The sequence below is a fragment of the Rhinatrema bivittatum genome, chromosome 4 (assembly GCF_901001135.1).
Source record: "Rhinatrema bivittatum chromosome 4, aRhiBiv1.1, whole genome shotgun sequence".
Lineage (NCBI taxonomy): Eukaryota > Metazoa > Chordata > Amphibia > Gymnophiona > Rhinatrematidae > Rhinatrema > Rhinatrema bivittatum.
The window spans coordinates 174,181,192-174,202,147 of record NC_042618.1 but is presented as its reverse complement, the minus strand read 5'-3'; the positions used below and the strand labels follow the sequence as shown (position 1 = coordinate 174,202,147).

At 49.1% G+C, this 20,956-nt stretch overlaps 1 protein-coding gene across 4 annotated transcripts in view; it reads right to left on the bottom strand.

The window, feature by feature from the left end:
* The window catches only part of SDK2 (sidekick cell adhesion molecule 2), a 577,803-nt gene that overhangs the window by 82,079 nt on the left and 474,768 nt on the right, over window positions 1–20,956 (bottom strand). For all 4 annotated transcript variants that reach the window (XM_029599248.1, XM_029599249.1, XM_029599250.1 and 1 more), the window contains exons 21-23: window positions 12,909–13,100; window positions 12,546–12,667; window positions 12,191–12,300 (exon numbers count right to left, since the gene is read on the bottom strand). In XM_029599248.1, the coding sequence (XP_029455108.1) occupies window positions 12,191–12,300; window positions 12,546–12,667; window positions 12,909–13,100 (424 nt within the window). The remainder of the gene's footprint in view (window positions 1–12,190; window positions 12,301–12,545; window positions 12,668–12,908; window positions 13,101–20,956) is intronic.

Sequence of the window (20,956 nt, the reverse complement as noted above, 5' to 3'; positions counted from 1 at the left end):
ACCTGATAATTTCGTTTTCCTTAGTGTAGACAAATGGACTCAGGACCAATGGGTTTATGCTCCCCTGCCAGCAGATGGAGACGGAGTCAGGTTTCAAAGCTGATGTCACCCTAGATACACCCCTGCAGTGACCTCAGCCCTTCAGTATTCTCTTCAAAAGCCTCTGTGGACATGGTATTGAAAAAACTTGATTGAAAACAATAACCATAACTGTACTCAACCAAACATAAACCCTGAACCCCTGTAAGATTATAGATGGCCTGATCTAGGGACTGGATGACGGCTTACCCGTAATCTCTTGGAATCGATATCCACTCCACGGGCAAATTCTTTACACTGTTTTTGGGCATCTGTGGGCAGGATGCTGAGTCCATCTGTCTACACTAAGGAAAACGAAATTATCAGGTAAGTAATTTCTCCATTTCCTAGCGTGTAGCCAGATGGACTCAGGACCAATGGGATGTACAAAAGCTCTCCCGATTGGGGCGGAAGGCTGCCTGCGGTCTGATTAACACCGCTGCATCCTTCCGGGCCTGAACTCCAGGTGATAGAAACTGGAGAAGGTGTGCAAGGAGGACCACGTTGCCGCTTGGCAGATGTTGATGGGAGACAGCAGCTTGGCTTCTGCTCATGAGACTGCCTGAGCTCTAGTGGAATGAGTTTTAACCTGAAGGGGTAATGGCTTTCCTGCCTCTACATAGGCTCCTGTGACCACTTCCTTAATCCAGCGAGCTATGATAGTCCGTGAAGCTGGTTCGCCCTGCTTCCTTCCACCGTGAAGGACAAACTGGCGGTTTGTCTTTCGGACTGGTTCTGAAACTTCCAGATACCGCACCAAAAGCCTACTGACATTCAAATGGTGGAGAAGGCGGAATTCTTCTGCGTTCTTGTGCTTATCTAGGGATGGCAACAAAATGGACTGATTCAAATGAAACTCCAAGACTACGTTGGGCAAGAAGGATGGAAAGGTATGAAGCTGTAATGCTCCTGCAGTCATCCGGAGGAATGGTTCCCGACACAATGCCTGTAGTTCAGAGATGCTAGGTGCCGAGCATATAGCCACCAGGAACACAGTTTTCAGGGTTAATAAACAGAAGGAAAGACTGCTCAGTGACCGAAAGGAGAGCCCTGCCAAAAACTCCAATACTAGATTAAGATTCCACAAGGGAACTGGCCGCCATAGGGGTGGCTGGAGATGCTTCACCCCTTTCAGAAAATGGGCCATGTCTGGATGAGCCGAGAGGCAGGTTCCGTTCACCTTGCCCCTGAAACAGGAGAGAGCCACTATCTGGACCTTCAGGAGTTAAGGGTCCAACTTTTATTCAAGCCATCCTGCAAAAATTCCAGAATTAGTGGGATTCTGAGGGGAAATACCGCGATCCTTGCACCAGGCCTCAAATACTCTCCAGACCCGCACATACGCTAGGGACTTTGAAAATTTCCACACACTGAGTATGGTGGCAATTACTGCCACAGAATATTCTTGCTTCATCAGCTGAGCCATTTCAAGGGCCAGACCATAAGTCCGGTCCCTGCTGTAGCAGGTCCCTATGCGGTGGGAGGCACAGGGGGGTCTCCATCAGGAGTCTCTGTATGTCTGCATACCACGAAAACCTGGGCCAAACTGGAACCGCTAGTAGGACTAAACCCCTCTGGTGCTCGATTCTGTGAATGACCCTGTCCAGGAGGGGCCATGGAGGGAAGACCTATAGCAGCTCCTCTTCTGGCCAGGTCTGAACAAGATCATCGATCCCCAGGGTCAACTGATCTTTTCTGCAACTGAAGAATTGGGGAACCTTCGCATTGTGAGATGCGGCCAGCAGCTTGATGGACAGGAGACCCCAGTGATCCACTACCAGCTGAAAGGCTTTGGCTGACAATGCCCACTCTCCTGGATCCAGACTCTCCCTGCTTAGAAAGTCTGCTCTGACATCTTTTCCTGCGATATGGGAGGTTGCTGTATTTTGGCCCATTCCATAAGGAGATCTATCTCCTGTGAAACTTGCTGGCTTTTGGTTCTACCCTGGCAGTTGATGTAGGCTACCGTTGTTATGTTGTCCAATATTACGCACACAGCTTGACCCTGGAGTCTGTGGCTGAATTGTAGACATGCCTGTTGGGGGAGCGCTGGGAAGCGATCCCGATTCTGGGGAGATTTAGTGTGCTCAGACCATGACACGACCCCAGAGGACTCCAGGGAAATACCGAGACAAGACGTGTTCAAGCACAGGCGGACTGGTAGAACACCAAGGAGCCTGATCTCTGCCAAACCCATCGCACCAGAAGAGACCCAACAATGCAATGCTGGTCTATGGGGTAACCCTCTGGCCACTCGATAACCCTTTCGGACCTGCAGCTTGGGAACGGCAGATGCAATGGGATGGACAGAGGTCGAGGACAGGTGATGGTACTGGAACAGGAACAAGACGGAGTGCTTGGAGACTTGGACGAGATGAGGAAAAGTGGAGACTTGGATGAGAAGAGGAAACTTGGAACTCAGGCAAGGATTCAGACATAGACGAAGGTTCAGGATGCTCAAAAATGGATGAAGATACAGTATGCTCAGACGTGGATGGAGATGTAGGATACTCAGAGGATTCAGAATGGAATACAGGTTACTCAGAAGACTCGGACAAGGTTTCAGGTCACACAAAAGACTTGGACAAGGATTCAAGTTACTTGGAGGTCTCAGGCAAGGATTCAGGACTCAGGCGAAAGTACTGGGTGAGAAATGCATCACAGCGTGCCCTACACAGCCACCATGGCTGGTAGTGGTCCACGATGAACGCGAAGCAGACTCCAGGTGAAGAAATGGAAGTTGAAGCCAGGACATGACGAAGATTCTGTTGCGATTCCGGGCCGCCCCCGGAATCGCCACCCACCTGGTCGCGCGTCCGCTCGGGCCCCGTGCTCCCCGGGCCTCCGGGGATCTCTGCCGCCGCAGGCCCGGCGTCTCCCCACCTCGCCCGGGCCTGCAGCGCCTTCAGTTCCTGCTCCTTCGCTTCGCCGGAGCAGCCGGCGCCTCGCGGTGCTAAGCCGCGCGTCTAGGGCTAGTATTTAAAGGGGTCAGCGCGGGAAACCTCAGGGACGCCCCCTGATGACATCAGACGCTGCAGGGTACTTAAGCCCTGCAGCTGGACCAGGACATCGCCTTGCAACGAGGTTCCCAGGTTCGTCCTGCTCCCAGTTGCTGTGTTCCTGCTCATCGCTTGATCTCCTGGTTTTCGACTTCGGATTGGCTTGTGGTTCTTCCTGGCTCCTGACTCTGGTTTGGCTTCGGTGACTTCTGGCTCTCAACTCGGCTTGGCTTTCGGTACTTCTCTGGCTCTTGACTTGGACTGGCTGACGACGATCCTCTGGCTCTAGACGCGGACTGGCTGACGGCGATTCTCCGGCACCTGACCCTGGCCTGGTGAGCTCGACTCCGTCGGTAGAGATCTCCTAAGTCCCAGCGGCCGGGTTCCTACGGGCTCCTCCCGGGGGGACACCGGCTTCCAGGGTGAATCGCCTAAGTCCCAGCGGCCGGACTCCTACGAGCTCTCGGGGGAGTACCGGCTTCCAGGGCGAAGATCCTCTTCCACCGGGTCAGCCTCTCCTCCTGGCCCTTGGTCGCATAGGGCCCTTCGTGTCCTCCTCTCAGCTGTCCGCGAGCCTGTCTTCGCCGCCTCCCGGTTGGAACCGGTGTCTCTACCTCTCTAAGGTATTCCATCTCCTGGTTCCGATCGGCCCAAGGGTCCACGAAGCTGACAGATTCAGGAGAGGCCTGCACTGGGGCACGTCCTACACAGCCGCCAGTGGCTGGTCGCGGACCATGCTGAAGCGGAGCAGGTTCTGGTAGAGTATTAGGCATGGAAGGAAGCAGGCATGGACTCCGACAACCGGGAACAGGATACAAGACTCAGGATTCAATACTCGGAACTTGGAACTCGGATTCAGGAACATTAAAAGCAAGGGTCCATTAGAGACTTGCGCTGAAAGGTGAAAGCGGGCCAAATGCCACGAGGCGCCCTACACAGCCAATCAAGGCAAGGCACGGGCCATGACAGAGGCACACCAGGAAAGATGGAAGAAAGGAACCTGGAAGCTGGACCAAGAGCTGACAAAGAGGACGTCAGGGTCAGGACAGGAACGAAGACCATTGGGTACATTAGAATGGTGGCGGCTCCAACTGCCGTAGAAGTCAGGCGACGGCCTCCAGGCCATAACAAGATGGCAGGCTGGCAGTGGAGAACTGGCGTTGGTAGTGGCGGCCTCCAGGTTCCGCTAAGGTGAAAGGCTGCTTGTGAGCCTATCCCACAAGCAGAATCGTAGCAACGCCAATCTGACTGCTCGGGCTTCCAGGAGGTTTATGTTCCAGAAGGCCTCTTCCTTGGTCCAACACTCCTGGGCTGTCAGTTCCTGACAGTGAGCTCACCAGCCCCAGAGGCTCACATTTGTCATGAGGACTAGATAGTTTGTAGGGGACAGGGGTACACCTCTTCCCAGATGAGCTTCCTGCAGCCATCACTGGAGCCGAGAGCATACTTCCATCGGTAAGTGGAGGCAAATTGAGTAGTCTTGAGACAGTTGGTTCCAATATGACAGCAGGGAGGTTTGAAGGACCGAGGACTTGAAGATAGCTCCACACCGTTGGGTATATCGTGTTCATCAAGAGATGCACTTGGGACATCAACTTCCTTATCCGTGTGGTCGGGAGGAAGACCTTGCCCTGCTTGGTGTCGAACCGAATGTCCAGATATTCCAAGGATTGGGAGGGTTTGCGTGTTCAGATGGCTGGAGCTTAAAGTTTTATGCCACAGATTTCGGGCACTTACGCGGGCCGCAGTGAGGTGCACGCACAGCCTGTGCATCTGGCTTTACTTGTATTCTGCACCTAGTAAGTTGTATACGTATGTACGCTTGCGACATTATGCACACAGCCTGTGTGCGGTGTTATGTGCACAGCACGAGCGCAGAGCCAACACACACTGTGCTTACCGAAGCTCTATGGTGGGCAATACAGGCACAAAATTGTGCGCAAGATGGTGCCGCTGTGGCCTACCATGCGGTGTACGCATCTTCTGGAGACGGAGAAAATTAAAGGGCTGAGGTCACTGCAGGGGTGTATCTAGGGTGACATCAGCTTTGAAACCTGACTCTGTCTCCATCTGCTGGCAGGGGAGCATAAACCCATTGGTCCTGAGTCCATCTGGCTACACGCTAGGAAACATACAATGCAATCTTAATAGGCTGCAATACTATTGCTAGATCAACATAAAAAGACGCTGTTGTATCTAAGCTTTTGAGACCGTAAGGGCCCCTACATATTTCATACTGAATAAGGGGCCTGTGTGATCTCAAAATCTCAGGACCTAAAGAAGAAATTACTTCTTACCTGATAATTTTCTTTCCTCTAAGGAAGGCAGGCCAATGCACACCAGTGGGTTATGCACCCCTACCAGCAGATGGAGATGGAGTAAACTGACTCACTGACATCACTGACATATAGCACTGCCCAAACATCAGTCTGCCGGTATCTCTAGAAAAGCCAAACTGTGGAGAAACTGATTACACTTAAACCATGACTATTAACAGCCAATTCGGAAGTACTGAGCTCAGTAAAAAATGTAACATCTTAGGGGCTGGTTCATCATTTACCAGTCCTTCAGATAACTCAGAACAAAGAACACTGCATCGTCCTCGAATAAGGAAAGAACTGAAACCAAAATCAAGTAGGCAGCCTAAGGCTGCTTACTTGATTTTAAGGTATAAATTTATATTGTAAGCCCTCTGGGGAAAAGGAAATACCTACAGCACCTGAATAAAATCCGCTTTGACGTGCTGAAAAAAGTGCAAAAAGAGGAATATAAAAATCTAAATAAATAAATAAGGTGGATTGTGGATTGGCCTGCTTTCCTTAGAGGAAAGGAAATTATCAAGTAAGAAGTTATTTCACCTTCCTCTGCACTCAGGCAGGCCAATCCACACCAGTGGGATGTACCTAAGCTACTCCTAAATGGGTGGGAGGCTGCCTGCGTTCCTGTCAACACCGCCCGCACAAAGGCCACATCCTCTTGAGCCATAACATCCAAGCAGTAATGTTTGGAGAAAGTATGCAAAAATGACCATGTTGCCGCCCAGCAAATCTTGACCAGAGACAACTGAATCTCCACCCACGAGATCGCCTATGCTCTGGTGGAATGTGCCGTGACTTGCCTAAGCAATGGAACATCTGCATCCATATAGGCAGCTATGATGACCTCTTTAACCCAATGGGCTACTGTCACCCACAACGCAGGTTCTCCTTGTCTACTTCCACCATGGACAACAAACAGCTGAACAGTCTTCCTCAAAGAGCAAGTAACCTTTGACTACTGCATCAGATGACGCTTCACATCTATGGCATGTAACAACTGAAAATCCCATTCCTCTCTCTCCCTGTCCAGCATGGGCAAGGAAATATCACTGATACAAATGGAACTCCAATACCACCTTCAGCAAAAAAAGAAGGTACAGTCCTGAGCTGCACCGTCCCTGGAGTTATTCGTAGAAATGGCTCAGAAATACGCCTCACCAAACAGATCGCCACCAGGAAAACTGTTTTCAAAATAAGCAGCTACAAAGAGAGATCATGTAGTGGCCAAAAAGCAGGGCCCAACAAAAATCTCAGTACTATATTAAGGTCCCAAAGAAGCACCAGTAGGCACAAGGGAGGCCATAGATGCTTGACTCCCTTCAAGAACCTATTCCTATCTGGATGGGATGACAAGGGCCTACCATTAATCCACCCTCTATAGCATACGAAAGTCGCTGCCTGTATCTTCAGGGTGTTTAGGCCAAGCCCTTAACCAATCCCTCCTGCAAAAATTCCAAAATCAGTGGGATCTCTACTCTGAGAGGGTGAGAAACTTTCAAGCCAAGTCGCACCAGTTCTTGAAAACTCTCCAAACCAGAGATGTAGAAAACTTTCTAGTGTGAAGCAATGTGGATATTACTTCTGGAGAATAACTACGCCTCAGCAGGCAAGCCCTTTCAAGGGCCAAACTGTAAGATAGAACCGACCTAGATTTTCGTGCATAATCCGCCCCTGATGCAAAAGGTCCTCTCTGACTGGCAGTCTCATAGGACTGCCCATTAGGAGTCATTAGAGGTTGGTGTACCACAGTCCTCATGGCCAATCCGGAGCCACCAGATGCACAGTCTTGGTATGACTCGCTATCTTCTGACATACCCTGCCGATCATTGGCCACGAAGGGAAAAAAAACCCACCCCGTTCTTTGGCCACTATTGGGCAAGAATATTGATTCCCAATGCTCTCGGGTCTTTTCTGTGACTAAAGCTTGCCATTAAATCCAGATACTGCTGCCTGTAACATGAAAACATGAAACCATGAGCTGAAAGGCATCGTCTGCCAGCTCCCACTCTCCTGGGTCTAAGACATGCCTGCTGAGAAAATCGGTCCTCATATTGTCTTTCCCGACAATGTGAGAGGCGGATAACGCCTGAAGAGGTTGCTCTGCCCATACCATGAGTGCATCTATCTTCACTGACATCTGATGACTTCTGGTTCCACCCTGAAGTTTTATGTAGGCAACTGTGGCATTGTCCGACATTTCTCTCACTGCTTCACTTGCCAACTGCTCAACAAACCATAGACACGCCAAGTGAACTGCATGAGCTTCCAAACATTTGATGGCCCACTGATGTTTCTTGGCATTCCACCGACCTTGTATCATCAACTCTTGACAGTGAGCCCCCCAACCCAGGAGGCTCGCATCTGTCATGAGCACCAACCAGTCCGGTGTCTCCAAAGGCGCGCCTTTCCTAATGTGGTGCCTTTGCAACAGCTACTGCAACTGCTCGCTCACTTCCATCAGCAAGTGGAGCCTTATTGTGTATTCCTGTGATTGCGGATTCCACCTTGAGAACACCACATGCTGAAGTGGCCACATATACACCTCACCCAGGGTATTACCTCCAATGTTGCTACCAATGACCATTGGTAGCAACATTGGAGGTAATGGATGGATGGATTGGATGGAAGGCCATCTTCAAGAACTGAACTTGGGTCACCAACTTCAGGATGTGTTTCTTTGGCAGGCGCACTTTGCCCTACTCCATACTGAATCACTGAGGTATTCCAGGGTCTGTGTCCGCTGTGCTTTTGGCTAAGTTCACCACCCAGCCTAGCTCCTGAAAGAGACAGATCACTTTGCGAGATGCCAATTGATTCTCTTCGGCACTCTTGGCTCAAATCAACCAGTTGTCCAGATGTGGATGGACTACAATGCTCTCCTTGCGCAGAGATGCTGCTACTACCACAATGACTTTGGAGGTTCTGGGCCCCATAGCTAGACCGAACGATAGGGTTTGAAATTGATAGGCCCTAGAACGTCAAAACAAAGAAACTGCTGATGCTCCTGTCGAATGGGGGTATGCAGATAGACTTCTATCAGATCGAGAGATGTGAGGAACTCCCTTGTCTTTACTGCCATAATTACAAAACATAAAGTTTCCATTCTGAAGTGAGTCACATGCAAATGCCGGTTGACTCCCTTCAGATCCAGAATCGGTTGGAAGGAACCTCTTCCTTCTTGGGAATGACAAAATAAATGGAATATTGCCCCATATTTTCCTGCGATCTGGGAACTAGAATCACAGCCCTGAGGTCTAACAGCCTTCTCAATGTATTCTCAACTACCCTCTCTTCATTAGCAGGTTGCATGGAGAGACCTTAAAGGCATCCAGAGGAATTTGGAGAAATTCTAGAGCATAGCCATTTTTTATTACATCTAGGACCCACATGAGATAAAAGCAAGATAGATATCCGCCTATCTCCGGAAGATCGAGATGCTACGGTTCTGGAACCCACGTCCTTATGTGGCTTCTTAGGCCAAAATAACTGAGATCTTCATAAGGGATGCGACTTCTGAGTAGCCGTCCCTCATTCTCCAACTCATTCCTGAACAAGCGAGAACCCTTAAAGGGTAACCTTGTCAAATTCGACTTAGAAATTGCCAACTAATTCCATAGCCACAGCAGGTGTCTTGCCACTATCATAGAAGCTACACTTCTAGTGGCCATATGTACCAAGTAACAGCCCGAATCAGCTAAAAATGCAGCTCTCAGTTCCATTGCGGGTCCACTATTGGCTCCCACTCCTTGAGAGTCCTGACAGAGATGCAAACCTATTCGTACCATTAAGCAGCAGCAAAAAGCCATTTGTAAACTCATTGCCATCGCTTCAAATGCCTGCTTGAGGATGCCCTCAATCCTTCTATTCTGGGCATCCTTCAGTGTTGTTCCCCCTTCAAATGGGATGGTGGTTCACTTGGTGAAAGCACACACCAAGGCGTCAACTTTTGGGAACTGCAACTTCTCCCTTGCTTTCGGATCCAAGGGGTACAGGTCTGCTAAGGAGCACTGACCTTTAAAATTCCTTCTAGAGCATTCCACTCAAGCTCAATTAACTCTTGCGCTGGTTCCAGGAGGGGAAAGAAACAGGATGCCTTGGCAAGGTAACCAAGATGGGAGCTTTCTTTTGTAATCCCTTAGCGTCATTTCTGTCTACTCTGAGTGTTTTCCAGGTCTGAGTCAATAGACTGGTAACTCGTCCTTGTGAAAGAAGCAGAGTAGAGTCCTATGTGGCTCCAAGTCAGGCAGAATTTCCCCCTCTTCCAGAGGTGTGGAATCCAAGTCACCACTGGAATCATTCGACAGGTCATGATCCTCATCCTCTTCTACCTCATTTGGGACTGGCTCTATATGGCGCTTGTCTGACTTGGATACCAAGTGGGAAGATCTATGACATATCCCCTTCTTATGGGGCTGCTTTGCCTCCACTGTGCTCCCTTTCAGAAAGGCCTGTAACCCCTGGAAAAAAACTCCACCCATACCAGCCCCATAGGATCAAACATGGCATGCCCCAAACCCTCCCCCAGGGATGTCTTTCCCATTAGGAAAAAGGGGGGAGGGGAACTGTCCATTGTATTGCCTCCTGTTCTCCTCTCCACTGAGTCTTCCATCAGTAGGACAGATGCCCCAAAGGTGGCAAAATCCTTGGGAGGCAAATTGCTTTTAGACTCCAGACAATGTTGGCGTAGGTGAAGTGCGAGCAATGGCTGGATTGCCCTTCTATGGCAAGCTGCACCAAATGAAAGGCACTTAGACTTTTTGGCCCCCCCCCCCCCACTAGTGCCATTATCCATTTCCAAAAAGGCCAGTCTCCTCATATGCAGACTCCTGCACGCACACCTAAGCATGTGTGGACGTACCCGCGCAATTATGCACTCAAATCTAGGCCGCGGGCTTGCGTACATACACGCATGCATACGTGCACGACTACTCTAAGCCACAGCCGCACTGCTTGAACTTGCATGCGTACCTGAGCCTGCGGGAACAAAACTGCCCACCGTGGCCTAAGCGCGCTTCGTTGCAGCCTAGCCACCCACCACGTGGCCGTACGACAGGGCCTGTGATGCGGGGCCTAGAAGCAAATGCTGCTCTACCTGCTGACCCAAGCCGCCTCCACTCTCCCCTAACTCCCGGAGGTGTGGGAAGGTTTCACGCCGAGGGAGAGAAATGATCTGGTAAGGAAAAGGGGGGCCTATCACTTCTCTCCTTTCTCTTTTTTACCTGAGCTCAGCCCTTCCCTGGCTGAGAGCAAGATTGGGTCAGCAGCTATGGGGGAAGAGGGCACAAGCCTTCACTGCCAGGTCTCCTTTGTCCTCCGACGCTCTCTCTCTTGTTTTTTTTATTTTATTATTTATTTTAGCACAGGCAATCCCCACTAGGAAGATACATGTCCATCATCTGCTGGAGGCAGAGAATACTGACAGGTTGATGTTGGGGCAGGGCTATATATCGATGAGTTCAGCAAGTTGATTCACTCCGTCGCCATTTGCTGGTAGGAGTGCATAACCCACTGGTGTGGACTGGCCTGCCTGAGTGCAGAGGAAACAGCTTTTTATGTTGGTCCTATGAGTCCAAACTTTTAGACAATATGACCCCATTTTAGCACTAGAAAACTCACCACCTTAGGATGACTAAAATAAATTAGAAGGGGTGCGGTCTCCTTCCAACAATCACTCTACTTTCAACCTCCCCGCACTCCAGCTGATCCCTGCATCTCAACCTCCATCTTCTCTCTCAACCTCCACCCCCACCAGAGGATTCCTTATATTAACTTCCTCCCCTCAAGTGGACCCACTCTGTCAACCACTGCCCCTCTAGTTGATCCCTTTTACATCCCCCGGCTTCTCTCCCCAACCCATCCCCTCTCTCTCATCCTTCCCAGTCCTTTTCATATTGCCCCAAATGATCCTCTCTCACTCTCAAGCCCTTCATAAAACCCACAACTGATCCTTTCACCCCCTCTCACCCCATCTGCTATTCCCTTCTGAATCTCTCTCACCTTCTACCCTTCTCTCACATCCCCCCAGCTGATTCTCTTTCATCCCCAGCTCCTCTTTTACATCCCCCAGTCGATCTTCTATCATTCTCCCTCTCCCCCGCAAAGCCAATCTCTCTTCAGCTGATACAACCATCAAACCTCTACTGCACCTGATCCTTCCCTTCAAACAGCCCCTCCTCCAAACATCCCATGATTAGGATCAGCGGCAACATTCTCCTTTGGGCCCCTGGGCTAAAGTTGGATGACAACTGGTGGCAAGAGAAGTCAGGCTGATGAGAGGGGCAACGTTTTTCTTTTGGGTAGGTTCAGTGGTAAGTGAGGAGAGTGGAGCAGTGGCAATTTCTACTGAGCCATATACATTCAGCCCTCCCCTCTCTTCATGGCTGGTCCCAAGCCTGACGGTGATCTGCAAGTAGTAGCAGCATTAGTAATGATAGTCAGCACAGGGCCCAAGCTTACAGGCCCTGCAGGAGTCTGGATCCCTCATCATTAATGAGGAATCAGTGCAAGGGTGGGACCACTGCAGTGCCTGTGAGTGTGTCCCGGCTCACAGGTCCATGCTGACTTCCACTAATGCTGCTGGCACTTGAAGAGCGTTGCCATTTGAGGCACTCATGATCCCAGCTGAAGGATCTGTGACCCCCATCTGGGGTCCTGACCCACAGTTTGGGAAGCTCTAGTCTATGAAGATTCCAGTTTTCCCAGGGATGGACCCATTTCCAAGAGCTCTGTACAGCAGAGAATTAATGAATACACAGTAACTGGGAGCACACATGGTCCACCCACACAGGTACTCACCTATAGTAGGTGTAAGGGTTCAGGCTGGGGACCTCCAAGGACCGGATATCAGGCTCATTAGCCAGCTGGTGCACCAGGATCCACTCTTCATTTTCACCAATTGTGCCAACCTTACATGCAAGAATGAGAGAAAAGAGAAATAAAGGGGCACTGTGCCAGCCTGTAATATCACAGGTTCAGGACAGGGCCAATTGCCATTCTTCAGTATTACTGGTACAGGACTAGGCACTTCATCTTATTATGCATTTTCTGGTATAACACAATTTCGTTGCTATTATAAGGAGGGTTTTGTTTATTTGGGCATGAATAGCACCGCATACACCAACTTTATCAAATATAATTTCTCTCTTTTTACCTGGGCTTCCACCTGCCACCTGGAAATGGAGGTCTTGCCATCATAGCCTGGCCGGAACTGTAGTGTCACTGAACGAGGACCAATGTTAGAGATCCCGAGGTTTGTGGGAGCTCCAGGAAGCTCTGAAAGGAGGACGATATCAGAGGTAAAGAGAAAAAGTCAGGGAAAACATATCTGCAACTGAAGACGTAGTCAATCAGATTCATCCCCATTGCCTGGGCCATGGTAAGGGATTTAGAAGAGAGTGAGAGAGAGAGAGAGAGAGAGAGAGTACTGGCAATAGTCACAGACAGAGAGGAGAGGAATGGAAAGAGAGAGCTGGGCAATTGAGGTCTTTTGCTGAACAACAGGAGCTGTTCTTACCTGGGGGTACTCCAGAGGAGATGGTGGAGGAGGAGACCTGCCCCTGTCCCTTGGAAGTCATGGCTGCCACCTCAATGGTGTAGGTGGTGAGGGCGGTTAGGCCAGTGACCCGGTACTCCAGGGTGACATTGGGGAGGTAATGCGTCACTCTTGTGTTGGTTCGATTGTACTCCTCCCATGAAATCCTGTAGCCTGAAAGACACCATCAGAATCTGCAGGCATTGCGTCCAGTTCTGCCCACTACACAAGGACATCAGTAAAGCAAGAAAGGTCTTACCTCTGGCAGGAAAACCTAGCAGAGAGCTGCCCTCTGCTCAGGTGCTCGGCACAAATGCAGCCATCACATCATAACTGGACCAACAAGTAACATCAACCTACCATTTTGTGAATGCCTTGATAGATGTCCCGATACAGTTTAATAGTGATGTCGCCGAGGACATCGTCAGGCCGCTTCCAGTGCAAGCCGGTTAAAAACACCAGCATGCCACATCTCAGTCCTGCATCATGCAGACAAACACTTGGGGAAAAGTAAGTAGCATGCTCCCATTTCAATCAGCTTGTACTGAAGGGTGAAGCAGGGCATACGGTCTCAAGGGCATTTAACCTCCTACACCCTACAGCCCGCATGGGCTAAAGTCTGCAGATTCTTCTTACCCACAGCGTTAGGCAGAATTTTCAAAACTGATAAATTTAAGCTCATAAATCCGCTTTGAAAATTCGTGGGTGTGAGCAGAATCAGTGCCGAAATTCAAGCACAGATAGTTACACTTGCTCGGGATTGGATGTAACCTTCCGCATGTACGTTTATGCACCTACGTTTGAAAATCAAAGCGTGCACATAAGGTCCTGTCCCTGCCCCTGCCCCAACTCTGCCCCTCCCCCCAGAATTACCTCTTTGTAGCACACATGTGTGTGACATGGCTTCTGCACGTACTCTTACACGCACAACCTTCCCGGCCATTTACAGGCATAAAACTAGGGCCTATGCACATAAATCTGCCTGAAAATCATCCCCTTACATACCTCCAAGGAATAAATACAATGAGGCTGGAGGAAGGGAAGCTTGAGAATGAGGGGGTCACGGGTGAAAGGAGTTAGACTCAGGTGTAAGCTATGGAAGTATTTATTTACTTATATCAAACGGATAAGTTATTATTTAACGTTTTTATTAAGTACAAATAGAGGTACAAAAGGTGAAACCATTATGACATGGAAACATTCAACAGATGTACCCCAGGGAACGGATATGCCAAAGCAGTAGATGCGCAATTATTTTAACACTTTCAATCCCCCAAAACCTTCACCCCACCCCCACCGCAAGGCCTTTCCCACTCCCTTCCCCCAACCTCCATCCCCTGCACCCCAGGCTTGGGTGAACACAGTACTAAACTATGAAGAGATGATACAGCAGTCCTTACACAATCACTCAGAGTATCTGTCCTCAGCTAAAGTTCTTTAAAAGTAAATTCCTGGATTTCGCTGACAGCGACTGAATAAAGGGATTCCACGTCTGCCGGAAACGCCGCTAATGTTTAGGTGTAGTCCGTGACGCCATTTCGTCCATGAGCATCATTTTATGGAAATGGTTGCACCACGCCCAATACGAAGGTGGGTCTGAGCTCCTCCATTGCAATAAAATTATTTTCCTCCCCACATAACATGTCTTTCTGACCAGGAGACGAGCCCCTGGAGTCCGAAGCAATCTACTGGGAATAGCATCAAACAAAATCCACTTTGGGGAGAGTGAAAGGTGAACATGCATCAAATGATTCAGGTATCTAAGAATGCGACCCCAAAATCTCTTAATAGATAAGCAAGACCAGAAGAGATGTGTAAGGGACCCTTCCTCCTGCTGACATTTCACACAGAGGGGAGAGGTTATAACATGAGAGTGAAAGGCGACTACCGTAGACATGTGTGCCCTCTATAAAAACTTATGTTGCATTTCCCTGAAATACATATTGGGGGAAGTTGACGCTATCCTATGAAAACTTGCCTTCATCACAGGAACCATTTCTCGACCAACCAAGGAAGAGGGTCACAGTGGATATGGCCTTTCAACTGTTTATAGTAATAGGAAAGAGATGCCCAACAAAAACAGAGCCTCTAAGGTGGTGAAAACTTGTGGTTGAAGGGACGCTGCTGACAGGGACTTAATGTAGTGCTGTAATTGATAATATTGAAAATGTTGGGTTGGCCGTAGATCATACAAAGAAACAAGGTCTATGAGTGGTAGCAGGTGGCCAGTCGCATCTAGAACCTGTCCCAGCTGGAGCAGGCCCTTAGCCCTCCAAATTTGAAAACCCAAGGACTGAGTCCCCAGGGCAAACTCAGGGTTGACCCTGAGCGGCAGTAAATATGCACATGTCGAGGGCAAGGACAGGGCCTTCATAAGTCTAGCCCATGTTTGTCGGATAGGAGACACCAACACCCTGAGCGCCGGCGGGGGAGAATATTTATCATCGGGGCACTGAAGCACATAGCAAAGATCCAGGGGATCCATTACCGCGGTTTCAGCAGGGAGATTCACAAAATAAGATTCCACCACCAGCCACTCTAATGATCCGCATATTGCAAGCCAGATTATATACGCCTATGCCGGGACACTCAAACCCCCCGCCACCCCATCTATCTTGTAGACGAGCGAGAGAGATACAAGCCTTTTTGTTTCGCCAGAGAAACCATCGTAACGCTGTCTCTAGCAGACGTACATCCCGACGTTTGAGGAGCAGGGGGAGATTTTGAAGAATATGCAACCATTTTGGGAGCAGGGCCATCTTGAACAAGTTATTCTGCCCATTAAGCAACAGGGGCAGATGTGCCCAAGCTCGCAGTTTAGCCTGTGTCTGACATAGAAGAGGAGTGATATTGTAGTCATACAAATGGACTATATCCGTGGTAATATACACTCCAAATATTTAAGTTTCCCTTCTGCCCAGGCTAAGAGAAAAGAACCGTCCCATCTATCTTTCAATGCATCTGGGAATCCCAAGGCTTTGGACTTGTCAGGGTTCAATTTCAAACCCGAGAACGACCCAAAGTCTGCAAAAACAGACAACAGAGCAGGCAATGACCGAGGAGGGTCAGTTAAAAAAACCAATATATTGTCTGCAAAGGCAGTGTACTTAAACGTCTCCTGATGGAAGTGCAGGCCTTTTACACACTTATCAAGCTGGATCGCACACAATAGTGGTTCCAATTGGAGCAAAAATAACAGAGGGGACAACGAGCAACCCTGCCTTGTGCCTCGCTGAACCACAAATGGCGCGGACTGATTGCCATTGGTCAAAATAATTGCGTCTGGGTTACAGTATGTGAGATGCACCGCGTCTAGAAAAAAACCCGTTATCCCCACCTGGTCCAGGACTGAGAAAAGATGGGGCCACTCCACCCTGTCAAAAGATTTTCAGCATCAAAGCTAACTGCGAGATAGGGCTCCCTCATGTGACTACAAAGAACCGTAGCCTTAAGAATTTTCCTGATGTTAGTAAGACCATAGCGCTTCTTTACAAACCCCACCTGTCCCGACTGTATTAATTGTGGGAGTAGGGAGGCTAACCGGTCAGCCAGTACTTTTGTCAACAATTTCTGGACCACATTTAGGAGGGAAATGGGCCTATATGATGATACCAACATTGTATCCCTCCCAGGCTTAGGAAGAAGCGCGATATGTGCCAAATTTGCATGTTCTGGGAAGCGTCCACCGTGAACCAAAGCATTATAGGCTCGAGTCAAAGGTGAGGTTAAATGATCACGGAGGCTTTTGAAAAATTCTGCAACATATCCATCCGGGCCGGGGGCCTTATGTTGTTTCATATTTTGGATAGTGACCCTTACCTCCTCCTCTGTGATGGACCTACTCAACCATTCTTGCTGGGGCAAGGAAAGGCGTGGGAGATCTAAGGGGCCTGAGAAGGCCTCACTGGCAGAATTATCTGAGCTCCCAGCGGTATAAAAACCTTGATAATAAGTTCTAAATAACTGCAATATTTGTGGGGTGTCCGTAACAGTCTGCCGTGAAGGGGAGCACACTGCCAAGACATGGCAGGGGGGGGGGGGCCCTCTGAGCTTGGATTAGATTAGAGAGCAACTTGCCAGATTTATTACCATATTGATAGAGTTTATACTGATAATAAAGGAAACCTTTTTTGGCCCTCTGATGAAGCAAGGAATTCACCTCGCCCTGCAATGCAAAGTAAGCTTCCTTGTTGGCACAAGTGCTCGAGCCCGCCAGAACCCGCTTTGCCTGGTTCAATTTTGCAGTCAGGAGAAGGAGATTCTTATCCAATAATTTCCGCCTTTTAGCTACATAGACAATAATCTCCCCTCTCAGGACTGCCTTTGCTGTGTACCAGAAAAGAATAGGGTCTTCAATATGACTCCGATTATGTTCTTGGTACTCAGTCCATTTATCTCTGAGATAGGATTGAAATTTGGTGTCCTCAACTAAATAATATGGATAGTGCCACAGAAACTGAGTGGGCGAGACTAAGTTAGTAGTAAAGTCAGCCCAGACTGGGGCATTATCCGATATGTGGTTCAGGCCTATCCCAGTCTCCTGAAGCTCAGAAAAATGGCAAGCACTAATTAAATTATAATCCAGCCGGGACTGGGAGTCATGTGCCCTCGAGATGTGCGTATATTCCCGTTCCATAGGCATTTGAGAGATGCAGCATGCGCTCCTAAAAAAGAATCCTAATGTCCAGGGGGGGACGGGTAGAACTAGACGCTTGTTTATCCAACTGTGGGTCTCTCAAGGCATTTAGGTCACCTCCTAAAATAATAGTGTAATCCAAGTATGGGAGGAGTAGTGTATAGATGGCCCTAAAAAATGCGGGGTCAGGACTATTCGGGACACAGACATTGCAATACACGGTTGTAAAGCCATGATGTTCCGTAACCAGAATAAGATACCTCCCCTTAGGGTCTTTTATTTCCTGGGTCACCTGTATGGGCAGTCGCTTATTGAGAGGGATTGCAACCCCAGCCGAATGAATGGTAGCAGAAGCAAAGTAGACTTTGCCAACCCATCGCAGACATAGTTTCAAATGTTCTTGATCATTCAGATGCATTTCTTGCAGCATCGCTATATCTGCAGAATGCTTTTTGAGCGAGGTGAGAATTTTTGTTCGCTTAATGGGGGAATTAATACCACTTACATTCCAGGTAATCACTTGATATCCTCTCTTAGCCATTTATCAGAAGGTAAGTGCAAACTGAAAATTTTCCATCTAAGTGGAATGTATGGAGGCCGTCCCAGCTAAGACCTCCACACTTATAGCCAAAGGCAGATCTTGATCCACGTACCTTTACGAAAGCTCTGAATGATCGAGATTTACAGTGTTTCCCCAAGAAATACCACAATGAGTCGTCCCCCCCTTCCCCCCCCGCCTTTTGGTCTATTCCCACCATAACACTTAGTTAGCTGTCCGCTAGGAAGAGGTCCGTCCCCTCCCAAACTCCCCTCCCTGAATAAAATGCTACATTATGAAACTCGAAAACCACAACCCGGTTTTTAGCAACAAAAACGAACAACAACATGGGGAATCTGGAATTGGGCTGTTAGGATAGAAATTGAACCGAGATTCCTAGCGTCCGTAATTGCTGATGACAAACCATAACAGGGATGTAATGCAGTCTGCTGTGGAACAATAACAACATGCAGTGAGGCTGCTTCAGCCGTCCCTCATTAATTCCAAGAAAAATGGAGTAGTTGGATTGAAACAACGTGACCCTGAGCTGGCACTAAACTGTTAGACCCAACACCGGTCCTCAGTGGGGTGCAACTGGCGGCGGCGAGGATCTCGCCTTCTAGCCCTTAGTCTCCTGGGTGCTGAGAAATTGCTGAGTCTCCATCTCCATCTCCAACCAGCGAGCGCTTTGCTCTGTCGCCACTCTAATCCATGCCAGATAGACCAAATGTGCCCTGCTGCCCAGAGCAAATAATTTCGCACAGTAGGGGGCCATTTTCCTGCGCTGCTGGGAGAGTTGTGCCGAAAAGTCTTGGAACACCAAGATCTGCTGGTTCTCGTACAGAAGCTCTTTCCCTGACCTCAACACCCGCATAATCTTGTCTTTATGAGCTTAGTTAAGTAGTTTAGCTATGACCACCCGTGGTCTGGGTAAATTATCCTTTCTAGGCCCCAATCTGTGTGCACTTTCAATACGGAGTGGTCCAGACTGCAGCGTAAGGGCCAGCTCATGGGTGAGCCAAGTTTCCAATGTCTGGGTAAGATCTCTCTCAATCAGGGACTTGGGCAGACCCATCAGCCAGAGGTTGGTGCGCCTGGGCCTGTTTTCCAGGTCTTCAAGTCTCTCTTCTTGCTTCACCAGCTTTGTTTTCAATTGTTGCAAGTCCACCTCTGAGTCCCGACTGCCATCTTGGAGGTCGGAAACCCTCTGCTCAAGATCTACGAAGCACTGTTCAAACCCTGTGATGGCTGCAGTCAGCTCTGATAGCTTAGTGGAGATGATGGTGAGTTCTGGCTTCAGGGTAGCTTGAATCACTGCTTTAATATCGGCCAGTGTTCCAGTCGGTGTTGAATCCGGTGGCCCTTTCTCCCGGTATCGGATTGGCCTGTCTAGGCCTCTCCCAGTCTTTATCTTTCTTTGTGAGTCAGGTCGCCATGAACCAACCCAAAAATGTTCCGTCAGTCAGCGGCAAGCTCCAGACAGAGAGAAGGTGAATTTCGGCCATATAGTTAGCGGATTATTGCGGATATGCGAGGGGATCACAGCAGCCTGCACGTTAAGTCAATGCAAAAAAGTTCAAAGATGACGCCCATCCAAAAAAAAAAAAAAAAAAGAAGGCACTGATGTGTACACAGATCCCTCAAATAGCCTCCCATACTTCAAATCATCTGACTGTTATGTGATTTATTCAGGAGGGTAGCTGACAAGGACGGCCGCCATCTTGGCCATGTGGTGCTGCATGCCGCTCTGTACCCGCTGCGGCCCCAGGCACCAGAGCCTTCCCAAGTAGTTTCTTTTAAGGGCACAGACCTCGCCAAGCCCTCCGGTCCAAAAACGCCACACAAACGCCAGCCAGGTCCTGAAAATTAGTCGGGGTAAGTTCCCATAACGGCTGCCATCTTGGCCCCGAGGTTTCTGCTCTGTTTCACGCCGTACCGGCTGCAAGCTCCAGCTACCCGCGGCACAGCAAAACAATTAAAAACACATCGTTGGGGACATGGGCCTGTTAGAAGTCCCTCCCCCGGCGAATTTAGCGAGAAATCGCTGCCCCGGCATGTAATAAGCGAGGGAAATTCAGCGGGAGGCCGGGGAGCTCCGACTCCAGACGTCCTTACCGGTGATGTCATCGCTGGACATCCACGGATAAGTTACAATGTTGGTTGAAATCCCCATTCACACCCTCCGTTCCCAGGCTGAGTGCATGGTACGCATAGCACAGGAAGTGGTCTCTCAATAGTCGATGTCAACAGTCACGGGCAAAATGCTTTAGGTACTGAACAACCTATTCTGCCGCCAACTTTCCGGCTATATTCCTGGGAAAAGAAAGCACTTGTGTGGCTGTGCAGCCACATACAGGGGACGTGAAGGTCTCGCTTTTCCATCACCAGAGGATGATTTGTGAAGGAGTTTGGGAATTGCAATCAGTCAGTACCATCCCTCCTCCTTCAGTTAGTGAATGGCTTTTGCTTTGCAATGCCTCAGTACAGTTTCACCGCTACCTTTCCACTGTAATATTATGAATTCGCTTGTACGGCGCCTGGAGCCTTATTTGGACAGGCAACTTCAAAATATAAATAAATAAAGTTTAAAGAAGACCCTGAAGAAGATGACGCATGCCTTTCTAGGGTCTCCCTAAGGTAGAATCACAGCAGGTGTGAACCAGCCTGAGATTCGGGACCCATCCATAGGACCTTCATCAGAGCAGTTGTTTTTTAGAATAGAACTTTTATAATTACAAAAGAATATAAGAACATAAGGCTTGCCATACTGAATCAGACCAAGGATCCACCAAGCCCAGTATCCTGTTTCCAACAATGGCAAGCCAGGTCTCAAGTGCCTGGCAGCATCCCAAGGGA